The sequence below is a fragment of the Xiphophorus hellerii genome, chromosome 22 (assembly GCF_003331165.1).
Source record: "Xiphophorus hellerii strain 12219 chromosome 22, Xiphophorus_hellerii-4.1, whole genome shotgun sequence".
NCBI classification, from domain to species: domain Eukaryota; kingdom Metazoa; phylum Chordata; class Actinopteri; order Cyprinodontiformes; family Poeciliidae; genus Xiphophorus; species Xiphophorus hellerii.
In genome coordinates this window covers 13,392,036-13,410,449 of record NC_045693.1, presented here as the reverse complement: position 1 = coordinate 13,410,449, position 18,414 = coordinate 13,392,036, and the positions used below count along the sequence as shown (strand labels likewise).

Here is an 18,414-nt window from a genome sequence, read left to right as displayed (position 1 = left end):
GGTCAAAACTCAGAAAAGATTCAGAATGAAATCCTTTGAGGTATACTACGCAATGCTTCAGTGCACATTAAGCAATGAGGTCAAAATAAATTAGCAGCACCTGTATACAAACATGTTTGTGATAATCTGAATCAGAAGTCAAGAAATACACTCTCAGCCTTTCCTGTTATATTTTTTACGTAGAATAAAAAATGTCTCTATTGAGGTATTCCACATGTAAAAAGTTTTAGAAATACAAACATGTCTAACTCGATAAAAACATTTAAAGAGCAGTAATGTTACATTTTTACACTCCAAATTAGGAAGCAGAGTCCTGCCTTTTTGTAGAGGCACCAATTCCCAAAATATTCCTCAAGGTTTTCGTGAAAACTTATTGTCTGTTCCTCTTGTCCCAAGTGCTTCCTTATTCCTCTTCACAGCATCCAGTTTACCCGAATGAAAAATGCTTTAAAAAAACAAATAGTATACCCACAAACAAATCCCGAAGGCTCTGCTTGAAAATACAAAACTGCTCTGAGGGGAGCTGGTACTCCGGGATAAACAAAAAAAGCCTGCCCTTCTTCTCACATCGCTCCCCTCGCACTGACAGACACCCTCCTGGCAGAAGGTTTCATGCCCCGCCCCCGCTCATTATTCAGACAACATCTGCCACAACTCCATTTGTGCTCCGAGCTGCTCCGGCACATGTTGATTGGTGGACATGTGACCCTTTCCCCCCTCATTCTAATTCCCCCTCATTTCTCCTCGGCCCATATGACTTCATTTCTAAGCCATCCTCCGCATCCTGACACAGTCACTCACTTTCCGTCTTTCTTCTTTCAGCGACTGAGGGAATGGGGAGGGGAAGCAGCACGCGCAAGCTTCACACACACACACTGCACACCAAACCAGCTCTCACTGATGACATCACAATATGCTGAAACAGATACACGTTTTCCCTTTTTTCTCTCTTTGCCCTGCAGTCGCCGTGGACCCTGTAGATATTCTTAATTACAGAGGAATGCTGAGGGAGGCACAGGACTCAGGTAATTTAACACCAAAAGCTTTGCCAAGTGTGTGATAGAGCTTTTACATCCAGTAATCAATGAAGAAAAATAAAACAAGAGGAAAGAGAAAGAAATAACAGGAATTTGTAGTTGATATCTCCACTACAACAGTGTAGATAGAGGTATTCCCCATCAAGTTAGGAGGAAGAGAGGAGAATGAGGATGTTTAAGAACAGGAACCTGGATTCCTATTTTATTTAGACTGTTGAAAAAATTACTACAAAGCTCATGTTTTTAGGCTGTATTTCCTGTTTTCTTAACTTTAAGACTATTGAGCATCTTTTACTAAATTGTAAATTATGTGTTTTATTTCTTATTCTTAAAGACAAGATGCCAATTTGTAACAAAAAAATTGCTAGATAGTTCTTCAACATCATCGTTCTTCAGCGAATCACTCAAAGCATTCAGTGATGGAACAATGTCAAATAGGATTTAAAATAAATCATGAGTAGAGGTAAAGTGCTTTTAAGAATGTTGCCTTCTTATGACTCAAAGTCTCAGATTCTTGCAGCCCGAAAAACAATGCTGAAATATCTATATATGGTTTTGTTTTAAAGAGCTTTTTATATCTTTGATCTTTCTTCTGACTACATAAAAAAAACTACTTATATTAACGTTATTTAAACACAGACTCTACACTGAAAACATGATTCCAATCTGGTTCTGCTAAAATGAATTTGAAAAATAGTGGATTTTTAGGATTCTATATTGTATTTCACTAGCACTTCAGAAACACATTGCTACTGGCTTATTTTACCACTTGTAGTCAGCACTGCAATAATTAGAAAATCTCATTGTTTTCCAAGTTGCAAATGAAACAAAAGCAGAAGAACAACTGAATCCTGAAAGTAATCTTCTCTTTCTTTTTGACTTTGAGATACTAACCGATGTTTTTTTTCTTTTCTTTTTTTAAAACAAAAGACATTATGTTTGTTGCTACGTGCAGAAAAGGAATGTTATCGTTATCAGTAAATCAAACATTGCAACATTATGTCACCATAGTTTGCTAGAATGTTGCATATTTTATTTTAAAATTGTTTTGCTTTTTCATTACTATTTGTGGAAGCATTACTAAAATGTACAGTCCATTTTCATCATGTATTTGCTACTCATTTGCTTTAAAATATAATTTTAACTGCTTATGTCATACTAAACTTTGACAAAATATTCAATATTATAATTTTTTTTATCTATTACCTGTTTCCATATATTTACCGGTGAAGCACTTTGAATTATGTCAGACAAGACATAAAACAGACTTATATTTAAAATAAGCTGGGGGATAACACAAAGAGTATATAAGTCACTCTCACAGAATCTGGCTTAAAAAATCTGACTTCTTGCCATACAGAGATGTAAGTATGCGCCGAAAACAAAGATTAGAAATCTTTGCTGAGTGGATAACTCAAAGTAATCACCTTCCAGGAAGGATGATGCATCTCTGCTCTTATACTAACAAGCCTGCAGAGGTTTCAGGTTTCACCTGAAGGAAAATGTGTCATGATCCACAGAGAAGGGTATAATGATAGATGGTTTCAGTGACACTTTTTTTTTTCTTTTTATCATCAACATCAGGGACTTCGAGTAGTAAAAGTATGATTCAGTGGGTAGAAATTCTTTTAAAGTTACGGAAGGTCCTGATGTAATGTCTGAGCAGTTAAAAAAGACATGTACACCCACACACAGAAGTGTTGAGTCAGTACAACTGACCTTTACACACATTAAAACATACATAAACCAGGTCTGCTATGCTTTTGAAAAGTTATTAAGCCAAATAAACACATGAGACATGGAGTCTCTCTCAAAGCTTAACCAGAAATGGTAACAAAAGTATAAAATGAACACAAATCAAAACTTATTTTATTTCTTTATAACTAAAGGCTCCAGTCTGATTGATGAAAACAAAGTTGAATCACTGTTTGTTTCTGATGTCCTCTTAAAACTAAACACTATCCACAACAAGGACTTTCCACAAGCAGCTGAGGCATGTATGACCTCTCAACCCTGTGGAGCGATAGGACAAAGACTGGGTGTGCACCATAACGCCACTGCTGCTTAGCAACACTTTGAATCAATCACTTTTTCTGTGATTGCCAACAAAACCAAACCTCCACTCTAGAGACTGACACTTCCACCCCCACACTACCCCAGTGATATTTTAATCCAGGCATGTGACATAGAGGATAGTGTGAAGCGAGTCCAGAACACTCCTAGTACAAACAAAAAAAAAAACAAAAAAACAATGATTGACCTACATCATGGAACAGTCACTTGCTGTTTACATTATTTTAGAGTAATGTAATTTATTACTGTAAATGAAGAAGGCTTTCAGACTTCCACCCACATATTTAGGTTAATCCATTGACTGGGGGAACTGAGATGAATTTAGGGGACTTAATATATTTCATATCAGTCTGCACATTTTGATAATGAATGAACTCCTGACCCCCAGATGTACAAAAGTAAAAGCATCTAAGAGTAGCTACTGTACATAACAACTACTTTTATCAATATAATCAAAATGGTCTCGATTGGTTGATTGTCTCAGCAATATTCTAGCACCCATGAACCTATTTCCATATTTAGTGATCAAACTTGATATTCACCAAGATTTTTCCACAAATCACTAACATTCCATTTCAGACCCTTGAAAATATCAATCCATCAGTTACTGATACAGAATCCAAATATATGTTATTATAACTGGTCAGAAAATAACTATGTAAATGTTCAGAGGTCAGGACACAGGCTCAGCTGTATTACTGTGTAAAGTGACACCCTGCTGAGAACCACCTGGCTGTGACGGACTGTTCCATTTGCCCTTATCATTGCACATAGACCCCAGTGTTTTTGTGGGCGCCAGCTGCCCTGACTGAACACAACAGTAGTCCCCAGAGGACTGCTACGTATGCAGAAAAAGTACTTTAGAGACTAAGGGCTCTAAAATTCTACTAAAAAACTTGCAAAGGTGACTTCACACCAATTTTAGGGTGGATGATCAATGTAAAAAACAAAAGTATATTTTCTCTGGACACAGACCAAAGAAAATTGTGATTGATCCACTGGGTGAGATGTGCTGAAATAGGTATTCGGCAATGGTCCGGAACATTGAAGAAAATGGTGCATGTCAATAAAACCAAAGTATGATATTGGAAAAAATACATCCCAATATCTAACGAAGTCATGCTGTTTTTAAGAAAGACTTTGTGTACAGAAAAGGGAAGTTTCTTTTAAAAATTTCACATATGTTAAACTGGTTTTCTATTTAAAGCAGTTGGATTGAAATATCTATAAAAACATAACCTGTAAATATAAAAGAGTGCAACAAACATTATTGCGGTCTAGTTGAAAACAAAACAGTACGCATTAACAACATACATAGATTGCACTAAAAACAGAATGAATGCACATTAAAGTAACTAATTTAACATTTAACTAATGACAACAAACTATAATAAAAATCCAAAAATGCTAAATATCTAATTTGGTTTGTAAGAACGCACCTTTACAGAATCCAGCTGTTGGTTGATCACATCTGTCTCCAAGCTGACCGCCTCCTGGGAAGCCTCCCTGGCCACAGCTCTGAGCAGTTTATCTTCCACATGATGCACTTTATCATACAGTTCCTCCAGCTTGGCAAGAGTACTTTGCACCTGGACTTCTCTCGCCTTGGATCGGTCCATGAGTTTGCTGCACTGTTTGCTCAAAGCGTCCAGATCCCGCTTCAGGCCCAACAGGTCCGGCGAAGATTCAGACTCATTCAGCATTTTCTTACAACTGTCCCCAGCGTTTGATGTGTTGGCCATCAGCTCCCGCAGCTTCGCTGTGAAATTTTGAATGCTCTGCTGTTGCTCTTTAAGGGTGGCCAGGTCTAAATCCACTGCAGACATGTTGTCGAGCTCATCGTCCAGTTCAGTGAAACGGGTAAACATCTCACGAATGCTGTTTTGGAACTGTCCAATACCCTGCAGTTTACTCTCCAGCTCTTGGCATGCTTCCTCCAGTTTTGTGTTAAGATTGCTATAGTCCTTTTCTACGCTATCGGTCTGGAACAGGAGATCAGTCACTCCTTCAGCATCAGGGACATCTACTACAAGGTCCTTTGCCAAGGTCTTCATGTGCTCCACTTGGTTCTGAACTGTCTCTAAACTCTTATGTTGGGCTTTCAAGTTTGTAAGGCTTTTGTTGCTATGTGCCTGAACTCCTTTTGCTTCAAATGAATCAACCTGCTTCTTAGCTCCTTCAAGTTGACTTTGTGCCTCCTTGTAGGCATCATTAAATTCTTTAACAGTGTGTGAGATTTTCTCCAAGTGTTCCCTTTTGACCTGCAGTCCTTCCACCAGTTTGTCTAGTCTTGCACCAATACTGTCTTTCTCCTCTGTTATTGCTTCAGTGTCTTTGTTGGCAACCTCCAAAAGGCTTTCGGCACTTGTGTTGAGCTGCTCCACCAATCCTCTGTGCTTGTCAACATCCTTCTGGAGAGCTTTTACCTGAGAAATGGAGCCCTCGACGACAGCGGGGTCAACAGTGAGCGTGATACGACCCTCACTGGCTGCACAGTCCTGAATCCAGGAACTCAGCTTCTCTGCACTCTCCTGAAACTTTTGAGATCTCAGAAGGGCGGCTTTCAGTTTGTCAGCCTGCTCTGCGGAGCTCTTCTTCACTTCCTCCCAGTTGGAAGATAAAGTAGTCAGCTGTCCTTGTAGCGCCAGCTTTTCCGCCCCATCAGTACTCTGCAGCAACATCTCCCCCTTTCCTCTGATTGCATTGTATGCTTCTTCGTGTTCCCTGAGAGACCTCTGGTGCTTCGTGTGCTCCTCCAATGCTTGTTGCAGGACGTCCACTTTGGCAGAAATGGGCAGAGACTTATACTGGTCCTGGAGCTTCTCGGCCAACCAAGATTGGAAGTCTTTGGAGGTTTGATGGAACTGCTGAGAGCTTGCAAAGGTTGAGTTCAGCTGCTCAATCCGTTTAGCTACAAAACAAAAAACATCAGAATTCTAAAACACCTTTTTGATATTTTAAAGCATTTACAGTTTATGTCTGAGGAGATTTAACATTTAACACAGAGATGCACCAATCAGTGTGTGGTGGCAGATTATAGAATCTCCACTTTAAAAAAAATAAAGCTCTGACTGCTTGATATCAATTTTAGCCAATTGCAATATCTCTAGATCTACAAGTAACGGGTTTCATAAAAAAAAATAAAAAATACTTCTACCAATCCCACCATGAGCAGGGATCCATAATATGTTTGTGTTAGACACAAGTGTCCCAAGTGTGAGAGAGTAGTTGCTGCATAAACAAACTTTGTATTAACATTTTAAAACAAAGATAAATTTACTTAATTTCCATTTGAGCAACTTGGAACACACTATATGGTTAGCTGCTTGTTCCTAGGCAAAAAGAAGTACAAGTTGGAAAAGATAAAACTGTTTTCTGCTAAATACTCACTTTCTCTCTAGCAGAACTTTCTCTGTAAAAGATATAGCTCTCTTAAATATTTTGTATTTAATCTGGCCAGAAAAACTCACTGAATAGGAAAATAGCTTACATTGATTGCTTTCCACTCAGTTACAACTTACACATGAATGGATTTTGTTAGGGCTTTGATGTGGTGTGTTTACCAGTGCTGTTTAATGAAATGAGGCTGCTTTGAGTTTTCTCCCTCACTAACACCTTCAATACGGAGTGTTGATGTGGTTAGTGTTGTATTTTCACTTTGGTATGATGCATTCTTTAGATAGAAAAAGATTGTTTTTGAGATTTAAGTCAGCCTCTTAATGGTAAGAGCCAGTTTATATAAAAATTGTCAATTCGAGTCATTAGACAATTTTTTTGGTGCGTCTCTACAAAAAAAAAAAAAAAGCATTCTGCAATAAAGTTGAAACACCAACCTGCTTTGTCCTCCAGCTGTTTAAATGGCTTGTTAACACTCTCCAGTTGCCTAACCAGGTCAGCTTTAAGATAGTCTTCAGTCACCAATGCTGAGAGCTCCACATTAATGGCCTCGGCTTGTTTCAGCTTCTTCCTCTCCTCCCTCAGCTGAGCCGAGATGTTATGGACGTCTTCCAGCTGCTTCTTCACGGCATCCGGCTGGGTGCTGCTGCTGTGATGATTGGTTAGCTGATTCTCCAGCTGAGTGGTCGTGTTGCTGAGGCTCCTCAGCAACTCCTGAAACTGCCCTGTCTTCACCACCGCTTGGTCGATGAGGCTGTCTCGCTGGTCCAGCTGTCCAGTGAGGCCCTGCCATTTTTGGGAGATGGAGGCAAGCTTTTCCCTCACCAGTTTCCCACTTGAGGGCTCTTGGTTGCCTGCTGAGCTGAGGATGGCAGAGGCTGCTTCTTCAAGTCGGTCATGTTGAGCTTTACGGCTCTTGAACTCATTCTGCAGAATCTGGAGAACACAGATTTTTTTTTTTTAAATTGTTGAGATGCTCTTTCCTACTACAGTCAATTTTTCTATTTTATTTTATTTTTTTGCTTTTGCAAACCTGCACTTGTTGCTTCTGCATTTTAAGCATGTTGGGGTCAATAGAGAGAGGTCCAAGAACACCCATCATCAGCTCCTTCTCTGAGAGCCACTGGCTGAGCTGCAGCTCTGTGGTCTGGAAGATTTCTAGATTCTTGTTGGACTCTTCCAGGTTCTGCTTCCTCTCTTCCACCGAGCCACTGATTTCCGTCCATGCAGCATCTACGAAAGAAGCCAAGAAAAACAATGGCACTCTGTATTAGTTAGCACAAACACATCTTTCTGACCTCTACCACTTTGTTGAACTCCTATTTTGCACATCTTGGCACCAGAAATGTGTTACTTTTATTTATTTAGAGTAGCATAGAGCACAAACTGAGATCCTATCCCATTCTGTTAACACACTCTGCAGTTTTTAGACAACAAGTTGACAGTGTAACATAAGGTCTAACATACCTGTGAGAGTGTCAGTGACATAAATAAATACTATTTAAGCACATACCTATTTCTGCTAGCATCTTCTTCCATTTTTCTGCTTCTGGAGAGCTTGGATTAGCTGAGATCACACCCTGAAGCCTCTCTCTTAGTTTCTGGAGCTGCTCTTGCTTCTGCTTCATGGCATCTTCAAATTTCTGTGAGAGTTAAGTAATTTACATATGTTTCCACGAACACCACTTTTTTTCAAAGGCAAAAAAAAAAGGCAAAGACTACATGAATGCTTTGTTTGGTGAACTGAAAAACATCTTTACCTTCTGTTGTTCAAGCTGTGTCTCCACAGAATCCTTCTCGGATGCTGCGGTGTTCCAGGATGATGTCGCCTTTTTCATGTCCTTCAGCCATGTCATCATCTCCTCTGTCCCCTTCTGGGCCTCTTTCACCTCCTGTAGTGCACTACTTAGCTGCTCCACACGGTTTTTCAGTGTTTCTCCAAGGTTTGTGTAACCCTCACTGACGAACGAAATGTTCTGCTGGATTCCCATCAGTTCTGAAGATATCACAAATAAACATTTTAGTCTCCCCTCTTTCTATGACAGTCTATATGCAACTATATTCCTTATTGCCTAGCAAGACTAATACGGATGACTGGAACTGTTTCCAGTCCTCCAGACTAATAAACGAGCTAAGATGAGTTTATTATGTTTGTGTTGCAACTTTGAAAAGCAGAACAGCAAAAGATTTGGAAAAATTTGGAATTGTAGGCACTAAAAACCTCTATTCAGCAGGTTTCTGTTTAAATCTATTGACTGAAATCCAAATAACCTTGAATAAATGTAAGGACAGCATTATAATAGCATTAAGAAGTAGGGGAAAAAAATGTTTTCAGTAAAACAGAAGAGTAACCATTCCTTATTAGAATGTTCAAGTTCAATGAAACAGACACATTTTTATTCAAAGTTAGCATATGGTGAGAATCCTGTAACAGTCCATGTTTACACCGAAGCCACAGCACTTCAACACAGAAATATCACAGTTCACCACAAACAGTGTTTTCTCCACATTAGCGTCCGCTCTTGGTTACCTTTATGGGTTAGGTAGGTATGGCCTGCTGGACCACCACCATTAGTTAGAGCTGATGCAAAGACAAAAGACAAGAGATGAAAAGCAGAACACTGACTGCCAGGTTTGTTGATAAAAGTTCTTCCACAGTTAGTCTTACAAAACAACACAAGTCATCCCAAACACCATGCCTCCTCCTCTTCTAAATAATTCAGATATATGAGATGGATGGAGGTGTTTACCGGACTTGTTGGGGGTCTTTGTCTTGGCAGGGGATGTGAGCGAAGTGATCAGGCTGCACAGCGCCGACCCTTTACTATTCAGGTCTTTGACTGCAGAGTCTTTGGTTTTCCATTCGTCAAGCAGCTCCTAATAAAAACAATTTATAATTCAAAACATTTAAAAATCAAACGATGATAACTTAAGGTATACTAAATGTATATGCTGGAACTCTCCTAGCATTGTTTTATATAATGCATTTTGTGATGAAGTGTGCTGAAAACAGCCTCTTAGCTAGATAACAACGTTTTACTCCTTGGTCTACTCTGTGTAAACACTCACAGTTCATCTGTCATTAACTGGCAGAGAAAGCAAGCTGGGGCTGAAGGGAGGTTAGGGAGGACAAGGCTAATATCTGTTAAAAAAAAATTGTGTAACAGATGTGATGTACCTTGTAATCTGTGACTTGTGTTCCTACATTTTAGGTGAACTCAGATGAATGCAAGTTCTGAAGGAATAAAATAGTTTCTACTATGTGATATTAATTTATATTAGACTTACAGTGACTATCTGCAGGTCTTTCCCCAGTTTTTTCTCACTGCTACTTGGCTGAGTGGCAGGTACTTTGTCATTGGTTTCTTCCAGCCATTTGGTGAGCATGCAGACCGCAGACCTGAACTCTCCCAGCTGGTCCTGACAGGATGATAGCTCTTCTTCCCTACAATAGTCAAGGAAAGTCAGTCAGAGCATAGAGTAACATGATCTGAGCACTGATGAGCTGCAAAATGTTCTTTTATTGCACTTACTTTTCGTTCACTGTGTTCTTGAAGGTGCTAAAAATATTTGAGACATTTTCAATCTTGCTCTGAAGTTGAGCTTTGCTTCCATCCGGGCTTATTTCACACAACTCTCTGCACAGAGTCTGCAGCTTATCCATATCACTAACATATTCAGTCATCTCCGCCTTAGTGTTCTACAGGTAAATACAAACATAAAGTTTAGGTTTTGTGTTAAAAAAACACTGAAAATATTCAGTACATAAATAAACATTATGCACACCTGCATTTGCTGAGACAGTTCACTAAAGGTTTTTCCAGGTCCGTCTGTTTCATGCAGTTCTTGTGACCGCTTCATGACAAACTGCTGGACCTTATCGGTGACTTTTTCAAACTCTTCCACCTTTTCTTTCAGCTGCTCCAGTTGGGAAACTTTGTGCTTGTGCCTGTCACACGCATCAGAGAAGCGCTGGGAGAGAGCATCCATCTTTGACTGCAGAAGCTCAGCAGTGGAAGGATCGGCCGTCTCCACAAACTTCTTGACTTTGGCTTTCATGGCTGAGATGCTGCTCTGGCGGCTCGCTATGTCCTGCTGTAATGCCTAATACAAGTTTATTTCATAGTTAAAGGGATTGCAGACAGCTATGATGTGAAAGAAAAGTTATCAATGAGTAGGTGGTAAAAAACTTACTGCTTCTCTACCGAGCATGTCCCCGAGAGATGAAGAATCCAAAGGTATTTTGTCTTCCTCCTTCACACTTGCCTCCACTCCCTCCATCCACCCAATCATCTCATCCAAGCCATCCTGCACACTCATAGATCGGGTCAGGGTGATTTGAAGTTTCTCGTTTCGGTCACTCACAGACTTGGAAAGGTTGTCATAGCGCTCCACAATGTCTTCTGCAAGATGGAGACAAAGCAGCTTGTTTGTTGTGCGGCAACAGAGCCTTAAACTGACCTCATAAATTCCTCTCTTTCTCGGCTTTAGCCCTCAGTTACTAATCTTATTGATGTAAAATGCTATTGTCACCAATTTGTTGGTGATTTGCTTGTACTGCATCATTTGTTGTTGTAGCTGTGCTAGTGTAATGTTTTTTTGTTGAAATATATGCAGCCCGAAACATGAAAATTAAGCTCCTCCCTCTTGGCTTCAACAGACAGAAGAACGAGATAAATAATATGCACAGCATTATGCTGCCACCACCATATTCCAAAGTGAGGAAGGTGTATTCTGGGCAATGTGCTTTGTTGAATTTTTCAAAGTAACATTCAGTAGGTTTAATCAATTTAAGTTTTTATTTATCAGGAACTGACTAGAGATCCATGAGATTATAAATTAATGATGTTGGTAAAAGTGTTACCCAGAAAAACATTGTATAAAAAGAACACAAGTGAGATAAAACAAAGATAACTAAATTAAAAATAATAACTGTCAGACTTTTTAGATTAGCTGATAATCTTATGTGTGATGTACTTGCCAAATAATAAATGTTGCCGGTACTAAGCAACACATGAAATATGAGAATCTTTAAATTTTATAAATGGTTTCCGATGTATTCAAACGCATGCCAAAATTTCACCATCTAGTTTAAAAGGCTGGCATTTTAAAACCAGTACTGGGTTTTCATGCATACAAATCTGGCTTTGTTTACCAACTGTCTCCTGTATCTCATCCGGGTTGCTCAGGAGGTTTCCTTCTGATGTCACTAATGACTCGGCTGTTTTACGTAACATGTCGACAGCCGTCTGGTGCCCCATCATCTGACCCTGTAAAGCCTGGGGATTAGTAGAGGACAAATCAGAAAAAACTAATTTCTCAACCTCACTTGTGGTACATTTATATTTTTACTTGTGCAATGGGAAAAGAAAACAACTGATTGAAAATATTTAATCCTTTAAAGCCTTATAGAACAAATAATAGCCATAAAAATGGTTTTTCTCAATCTTACCCATCATATAGATTTAGAAAAACCTTGTCATAATTGATTCCATAGATTAAGATCTATTTTATGTTAATGTATTAATTTATCAACATAAAATATGTCTTCTGTAAACATATCTGCAACTCTGATAGATATGTTTCAATAAGGATATACTTGGCATTAAAAAAATAACAGCTCAATCTAGGCATATAAATTAAATAACCTTTCTGCTTTGACAGGAAGACTTTAAGGCTTCCAGTAGTTTTGAGATGACTAATATTTCAATCTCCATGTCCTAAACTCATTCCTTGGCTTACAGCAGCCTATTATCACAGCATATCTATGCAATAATTCACCATCTCCCTGTAGAGAAATGTTAAAGTCAACTGCAGTAAAAAGCTTTCACACACATAGTTTTGTCAGTCTGTTCTTGTTTCCTTTTTGTAGGAGTATCCAAGCTACAAGTGAAAACTATTTACGTGTGTGAACACACGCAGCCAGAAATAGCTTTGTTGTATTTTAGACGGTGGAAACACTGTATAAGGTAAGACAGAGCTGTTCTGTTGAGACTTTAAAACCCAGTTAAGGCTTTCAGATGCACATTATTACTAAATAAAAGTCTACTCAGAACTGGATTTATACTAAAAATGCATTTTGCTTTTATGAAAATTATTTAGGCAACTTGATGCTCTGGATAAAGTAAACTTAGGCAAAACTTAAAGAAAACACATAAATTAAGAGTGTAACATTCTAAAGAATGAAAAGGCTAAAACTCTTTCAGAAAAAAAAAACTTGAATTTGAAGAGACTTAAATCGTTAAATCCTTGCCTTGGTCTCCTCCAGCTGTTTCTGCAGTATTTGTGGGTCAGCTGCAATGGCTTCTGACTGCTGCTTTCTCGCCTCTTCTTCTGAGTCGTTGAGCCACTTTAGAAGACCCGCACTTGAGTCATCGTACTTTTTGTGCTTGTCAACCACTTCCCTGAGGTTGTTGCCAAGCAGGTTGCACTAAAACAAGGTGAATACATCCAAAATTTGACTACAAAAGGTCACATGAAACTAGATCATATAATCAAATGAGAAATAGCCATTGACCATTATAAAGTATTAAAGAGAACTGCTACCACCCAGGGGCAGTTTTATGCAACTGCAACCAGCAGATCTGTGATCAACCATGAAAATGAAATACCTGTGAATGCAGCGTTTTGTACCGACTGGCTGCTGAATCCAGTTTATCCTTGACAGCAGTGCAGGTCCCTGAAGTGTCCACATGTAGCAAAGCGTTCTTAGATGTAACATCAGCCAATCCACAGGTTTTAGCCACATCCAACACCTTCTGTCCTGACATTGTGATGAAGCGAAGGTCTCCCTTGTGCGAAATGACATCCTCTGAGAACATTTTCTGTTTCTGAAATTTATCACTCAGGATATTAAGGGAGTCTGCAGGAGCACCCAGCGATTCAATCTCTCCTTCTGCCTGCTTCAACCAGTCTTCAAACTCTTCACAGTCATCTTCGAACTTCTTCACCTCCTCCTGGACTGACTGCACCTGCTTCATCTGCTGTTCAGCCTGAGTCAGTGAGGCCTCATAGCGCTCCTTCAGGTCTTGGATGTTTCTCTGCAGTCTTTCCTTCTCCTCAGGAGACAACATATTGGCTTGTTTGTCGAGCAAGGCCTGAGCGGACCGTGTGGCCATGATCAGATCCTGTTGCTGGGACAGAATTTCCTGATGGTGGGCCTGTGGAAAGCAGAAGTAGTCTCTTTTATCACAGTGATAATTCATGCATTCATATTCATTCATGCCTAAAAGGCAGGGAGTACCTTCAAATCAACAATTTGTAGATTTTTCTTTTGCTACAATTACAGCTGCAAGTCTCTTGTACTGTACAATTACAGTACACAGTCAGTTTTCCAGATCTAAAGACTTTAATTTCTATCCATATTCACAAAATATCTCAAGCTTAACCAGATTGAATGGAAAGCATCAGTGAGCAGCAATTTTAAAGTCTTGTCATAAATTCTCAATCATATTTGTGTTGACTTTGACTGAGCCACTTTAAGACAAGAATATTATTTGTCCTAATCTATATGACTGTAGCTCTGGCTGTATGTTTAGCATAGCTGTGTTGCTGGAAGGTGAGCATTTGTTCCAGTCTCAAATATCTTGAAGCCTTTAGGTCTAGCGCTCATTTCATCGACTTTGGCCAACTCTCCTGTCCCTATTAAAGAAAACCATCTTCATAGCATAATGCTACCTCCACCGTCTCTCTCTGAATGTTAGTCTCAATTAATCAAAAAATCTAACTCCATGTTACAAACTTTAAGCATCACTTCTTATACATTTTGCCATCTTAACATTGTCCCCATTCCACCAAGTTGGTAACTTCCGAGGGCAACTGGTTGCACTGGATTTTATTTTGGGGTATTCAAGTAAACGGGGCTGAATATTAATGCCGCCACAATTTTTATATTTATCAGTAAAACATTATGTACAATCCCAATAAAATTTGCAAAACACTGCAAGTCTTTTCTAGTCTTTACCTAAGCTTTGTCCTTTTATTTGACACTTTGTACGAACAGTTTGTAATATAACCATTTTAGGACTCACTGTGATTTCATTTATGACTGCATTTCATTACTTCTTGAAAGTTGTTCATTTTATAAAAGTGAGGTAAATGTCTGGCTATATGCTTAATATTCAATCTAAAAAGTCTAAAGTGTGTATACAACATGAAGTAGACTGGGAAGTATTACAAAAGTAACATTTTTAGAATAAACAAGCTGTACCTTGACCCGGTCATACTGTTTATCAAGGTCCAGGGATGCAGCGTTCTCCTCTTTGGAGTCACTGCCAAAATCCTTTTCAGAAGTCTGCAAAGCATTTCCATTGGCATCATCATTTTCTATCAGTCCTTTGGCCGAGGTATCCTCTGGCAAGTTTCCGTTTGCTTTACTTATATGGTCCATCTGATCCAGACTCCTCATGTTTTCATTCCCGATGTTGGATATCCAGTCCAGAAGACCTTCAATTTTGCTTTTACTCTCTTCAAGCCGTTCAACAGCTGCTGCCTGCTTAAACAGACCACACATTAGCAATGTTGATTTCCTGTGCTATAAATTGAGATTTTTTTTTTATTTCAACAGCAGACGTGGAAGGAACCTGAACCTTTTCGCTTTCCTGTTTTATGGCTGTTGTTACAACTTTTTCCAAATCCTTCCGGGACTCCTCCGCTCGCTCGTTCATAAGCTCAGCTTTGCTTTTGGCCTCCTCCAACTTTTTCTCGATTTTCACAATCTCATCAGGTGTCAGTTTGCTACGGTTTTCCTCCAGAAACTTCTTAGTGCTGATGATCACTTCATTTAAAGCGCTGGCATTCGTCAACACGTCTTTCTGCAGGGCCTTGATCATAACAATAACTTGCTTTCAGACTGATCTGTGATTTTAGTTATTTCATTGTTGATGTGAAGCAAATGAAACAACATCAAACCTGATGCTCATGTTGGTACTGTTGAAGATCAGTGACGCTCTCTGCATTATCAGCCTGCTGCTGATGACCGATCAGTCGGTTTTCAGTCAGAGTGAGATTATCACACACTTCCTCTAGCTTTTCAGTAAACTCCTTGTGCTTCTTCAGTAAAGTCTAACAAAATAGAAAAAGGAAAACATGAAAGGTGATATCATCACTTAAAACCTTCAGAGGTAAATTTTATATAAAACATTATCTTCAAACAAACTTGAACAAGAAGAAGAAACCTTTTGAAACACTCAGGCTTAACATGCAACGAGTAACCTAAATCCAGTATGCTGTAAACATGCTGTTTCAGATTTTCCATTTGGTCTTTTGTGATGCCACTAAGGTCAAGAAGACATTTTTTATGTGTGTGTGTGCATGTGTGTGGGTGTCAAAGGTTTGGTGTGTGTAAAAAAATTTCCAATGATGCATTTAGTCCACTGGGGTCTTGAGACCTGTGGAATATAAGCAGCACAGATGTTAGTCAGAGGCAGTGGTGAACACCAATGCATGCAATCATTATCAAAATATACAGGCTTTTATAGAAAAATCAAAGGTAAGAGCAATACAAAAATGAAAATCAACAAACAAAAGCAAATTAATGGAAAAGAACAAATTGTAATTTAAACTAAAGTTTACATTGAGTACCAAAAAATGTCAATGTACGAAACAACCAGAGTATGGTTGAGGTATGTTTTCCTTTTTTTTGAAGGGACAACGGCTCATTTTATCATTCATTAAATAAGTCTGAGACTGACAATAAAGACAATTTTATATGATACTCAGCTTTAGCTTAAATTTTGTATTTGGTTTTTCAAAAGCCCAATAAAAGTAAACTGGACTGTGAAACTGTAGTGAGGGTGACGGCAACTTTTAGCAAGTTGTATATCTTTGACATACAGCATTTGTTATTAGCCAGTTCAAATGACTATTTTTTGCTTGTAGATTGTGTCTTAGGTCAAAGTTGTGTTTTGCTGATGCTTTTACAAGGGCACTCAGCTTTTATGCATCTCTTTGTCTCTGCTCTTATGTGTTTTTGATTATTTTTTTCAACGGTGATGCCGTCTGGATTTTTTCTGAAGTAATCATATCCTTGGTGTAAAAATAAAACAACAAAAAGTTTTTACAAGCAATTAGGGGCAATAAATACACAGATGCATGCACATATTAAAAACCAGAAGAACAAAAAAGAGCCAGAATGTAGTGACTTGCCTTCATAGTTTTACAGAACTGTACTGTAAGATTTTCCTGAGATTTTTCTTGAGGCATAAAAGTTGACATATGGAGTTTTATATGCACATTGCAAATGACAACTATACAAATAATAACAACAGAAAACTATCATTTGTATTCTTTATTTTATTATTTTCTCACTCAGATTTTCACTCTGTTTTTACTGAAAAAAATTATACCTGTCTTTTGCTATAATTGATGAAAGATGTTTAACAAGTACTTATTCTGTAAATCAAAATTTGTCATTTATTTGCTTAAAGATATTTCTCTATATATTCCATATATTGTTTTAACTTTGATACAAATCACTACATTCTGTGTCTATTAAATGATGTACTCTTTTTCTAATTGCTCTTTCCTAAGGCAGACCTCTTCCTGCTTTTCTTTCTCTTTAGCGTCCAGCAGGGTATCTATGGCACTCCTCTGTGTAGCAAGCTTGTCTGTCTGCTCCCTGAACGCTCGCTGTGTGCCGGTGAGGAACTTAAGGAGGTAACTGCTCTGAGCTGGGCTAAGAAACTGAGCATTCTCAGAAATGAAGCATTGGATATCAAATGTAACATCTTCCATTTTGAGTCTGGTTTCTTTTGAAAGAAGACTCTTTGTGTCCTGGAAGTGGAAAAAAAATAACAGATTAGGTTGTTTTTTCCAGTTTTGGCTAATGTATTGATGCATCGTTTTTACTAGATTACAAAGATACCATGTTTAGCTGACTTATATGCTTCAGGGTGGCTACATCACATGCAGTAAAATCCACATCCCACATCTCAGAGTTATTTTGAAGCATGTCTGTTATGTTAAGAAGATTGCCGAGATGTTTCTGGTATGTTGACTCCAACTGTAACTGAAATATAGAGTTAAAATTGTTATATGCTTGTTTAGCTGTTGCCTAATTTTATTTATCGTTTCCTTTCTTAACACATACCTTCTCTGCTTCCATGACTTGAAACAAAGAACTTTGCCTTTCTGCAGACATTTGGGAGACAGCAGCAAAATCTGACTCTAACTGCACATATGTGGAGGCCAAATCTTGGTGAATCTGTTTGGGAATTTGGTCGTCGTCAACAGAGTTTAGGAGATGTTTAGCTTTCTCCAAATCCATTCTTAGGACACTGCCCAGTCTAGAAACCTCAGCTTCTAAAGACTAGAAAAAATACAGTTTATGTCAACAAACCAATAAACAACATTAGCTTACTAAATAAAAAAATCTATGAAAATTGATAACATCAATGTTAGATCAAAAGTTGGTACTTTCAGTGCCTGACCTGACATTCCTCTAGCTGGATCTGCAGTCCTTCCATGTTGTGAACTGGGGGCGCCTGCATCAAAAGGTCTTTCTTTACATCTTCTACAACATCAGCATGATCTTGCAGTCTGCCAACACATTCCAGGTAATCATGAACGGAGAATAACTGTGGAAAATAAGAAATATATAAGTGGAAGAGCAACTTCACTCCATATTCTTTGAACTTAATTTTCTCACATTACAAAATTAAAACTAAATGTTTTCCACAAGGATTTTATGTGATGTAATTTTATGTGTGGCAAAAACAAAGCAGGGCATAGTTCTCTATATAATGAGTACACATCTTTTCAATGGTTTTGTGCAAATCAGACTCCAAAAGTGAGGGATATTTGTAATCAATCTACAGATACACATCTGTAGAATGTTGTGGAGGTGGTTTTCTTCAGCAGCTACAGCAAAGCTGGTCAGTTTTAATAAGAAGGTATCAAAGATATAAAT

At 38.5% G+C, this 18,414-nt stretch overlaps 1 protein-coding gene across 7 annotated transcripts in view; it reads right to left on the bottom strand.

The window, feature by feature from the left end:
- The window catches only part of dst (dystonin), a 112,379-nt gene that overhangs the window by 29,610 nt on the left and 64,355 nt on the right, over positions 1–18,414 (bottom strand). For 6 of the 7 annotated variants that reach the window (XM_032553317.1, XM_032553319.1, XM_032553322.1 and 3 more), the window contains 21 exons: positions 17,936–18,082; positions 17,596–17,814; positions 17,371–17,514; positions 17,043–17,279; positions 15,417–15,569; positions 15,095–15,328; positions 14,716–14,997; positions 13,118–13,666; positions 12,760–12,936; positions 11,662–11,785; positions 10,701–10,909; positions 10,293–10,610; positions 10,040–10,206; positions 9,795–9,951; positions 9,257–9,383; positions 9,037–9,087; positions 8,267–8,502; positions 8,020–8,149; positions 7,540–7,739; positions 6,944–7,442; positions 4,550–6,021 (listed from right to left, as the gene is read on the bottom strand). In XM_032553317.1, coding sequence (XP_032409208.1) covers positions 4,550–6,021; positions 6,944–7,442; positions 7,540–7,739; positions 8,020–8,149; positions 8,267–8,502; positions 9,037–9,087; positions 9,257–9,383; positions 9,795–9,951; positions 10,040–10,206; positions 10,293–10,610; positions 10,701–10,909; positions 11,662–11,785; positions 12,760–12,936; positions 13,118–13,666; positions 14,716–14,997; positions 15,095–15,328; positions 15,417–15,569; positions 17,043–17,279; positions 17,371–17,514; positions 17,596–17,814; positions 17,936–18,082 — 5,832 coding nt within the window. The remainder of the gene's footprint in view (positions 1–4,549; positions 6,022–6,943; positions 7,443–7,539; positions 7,740–8,019; positions 8,150–8,266; positions 8,503–9,036; positions 9,088–9,256; positions 9,384–9,794; positions 9,952–10,039; positions 10,207–10,292; positions 10,611–10,700; positions 10,910–11,661; positions 11,786–12,759; positions 12,937–13,117; positions 13,667–14,715; positions 14,998–15,094; positions 15,329–15,416; positions 15,570–17,042; positions 17,280–17,370; positions 17,515–17,595; positions 17,815–17,935; positions 18,083–18,414) is intronic. The other variant, XM_032553324.1, reaches the window with a different exon arrangement.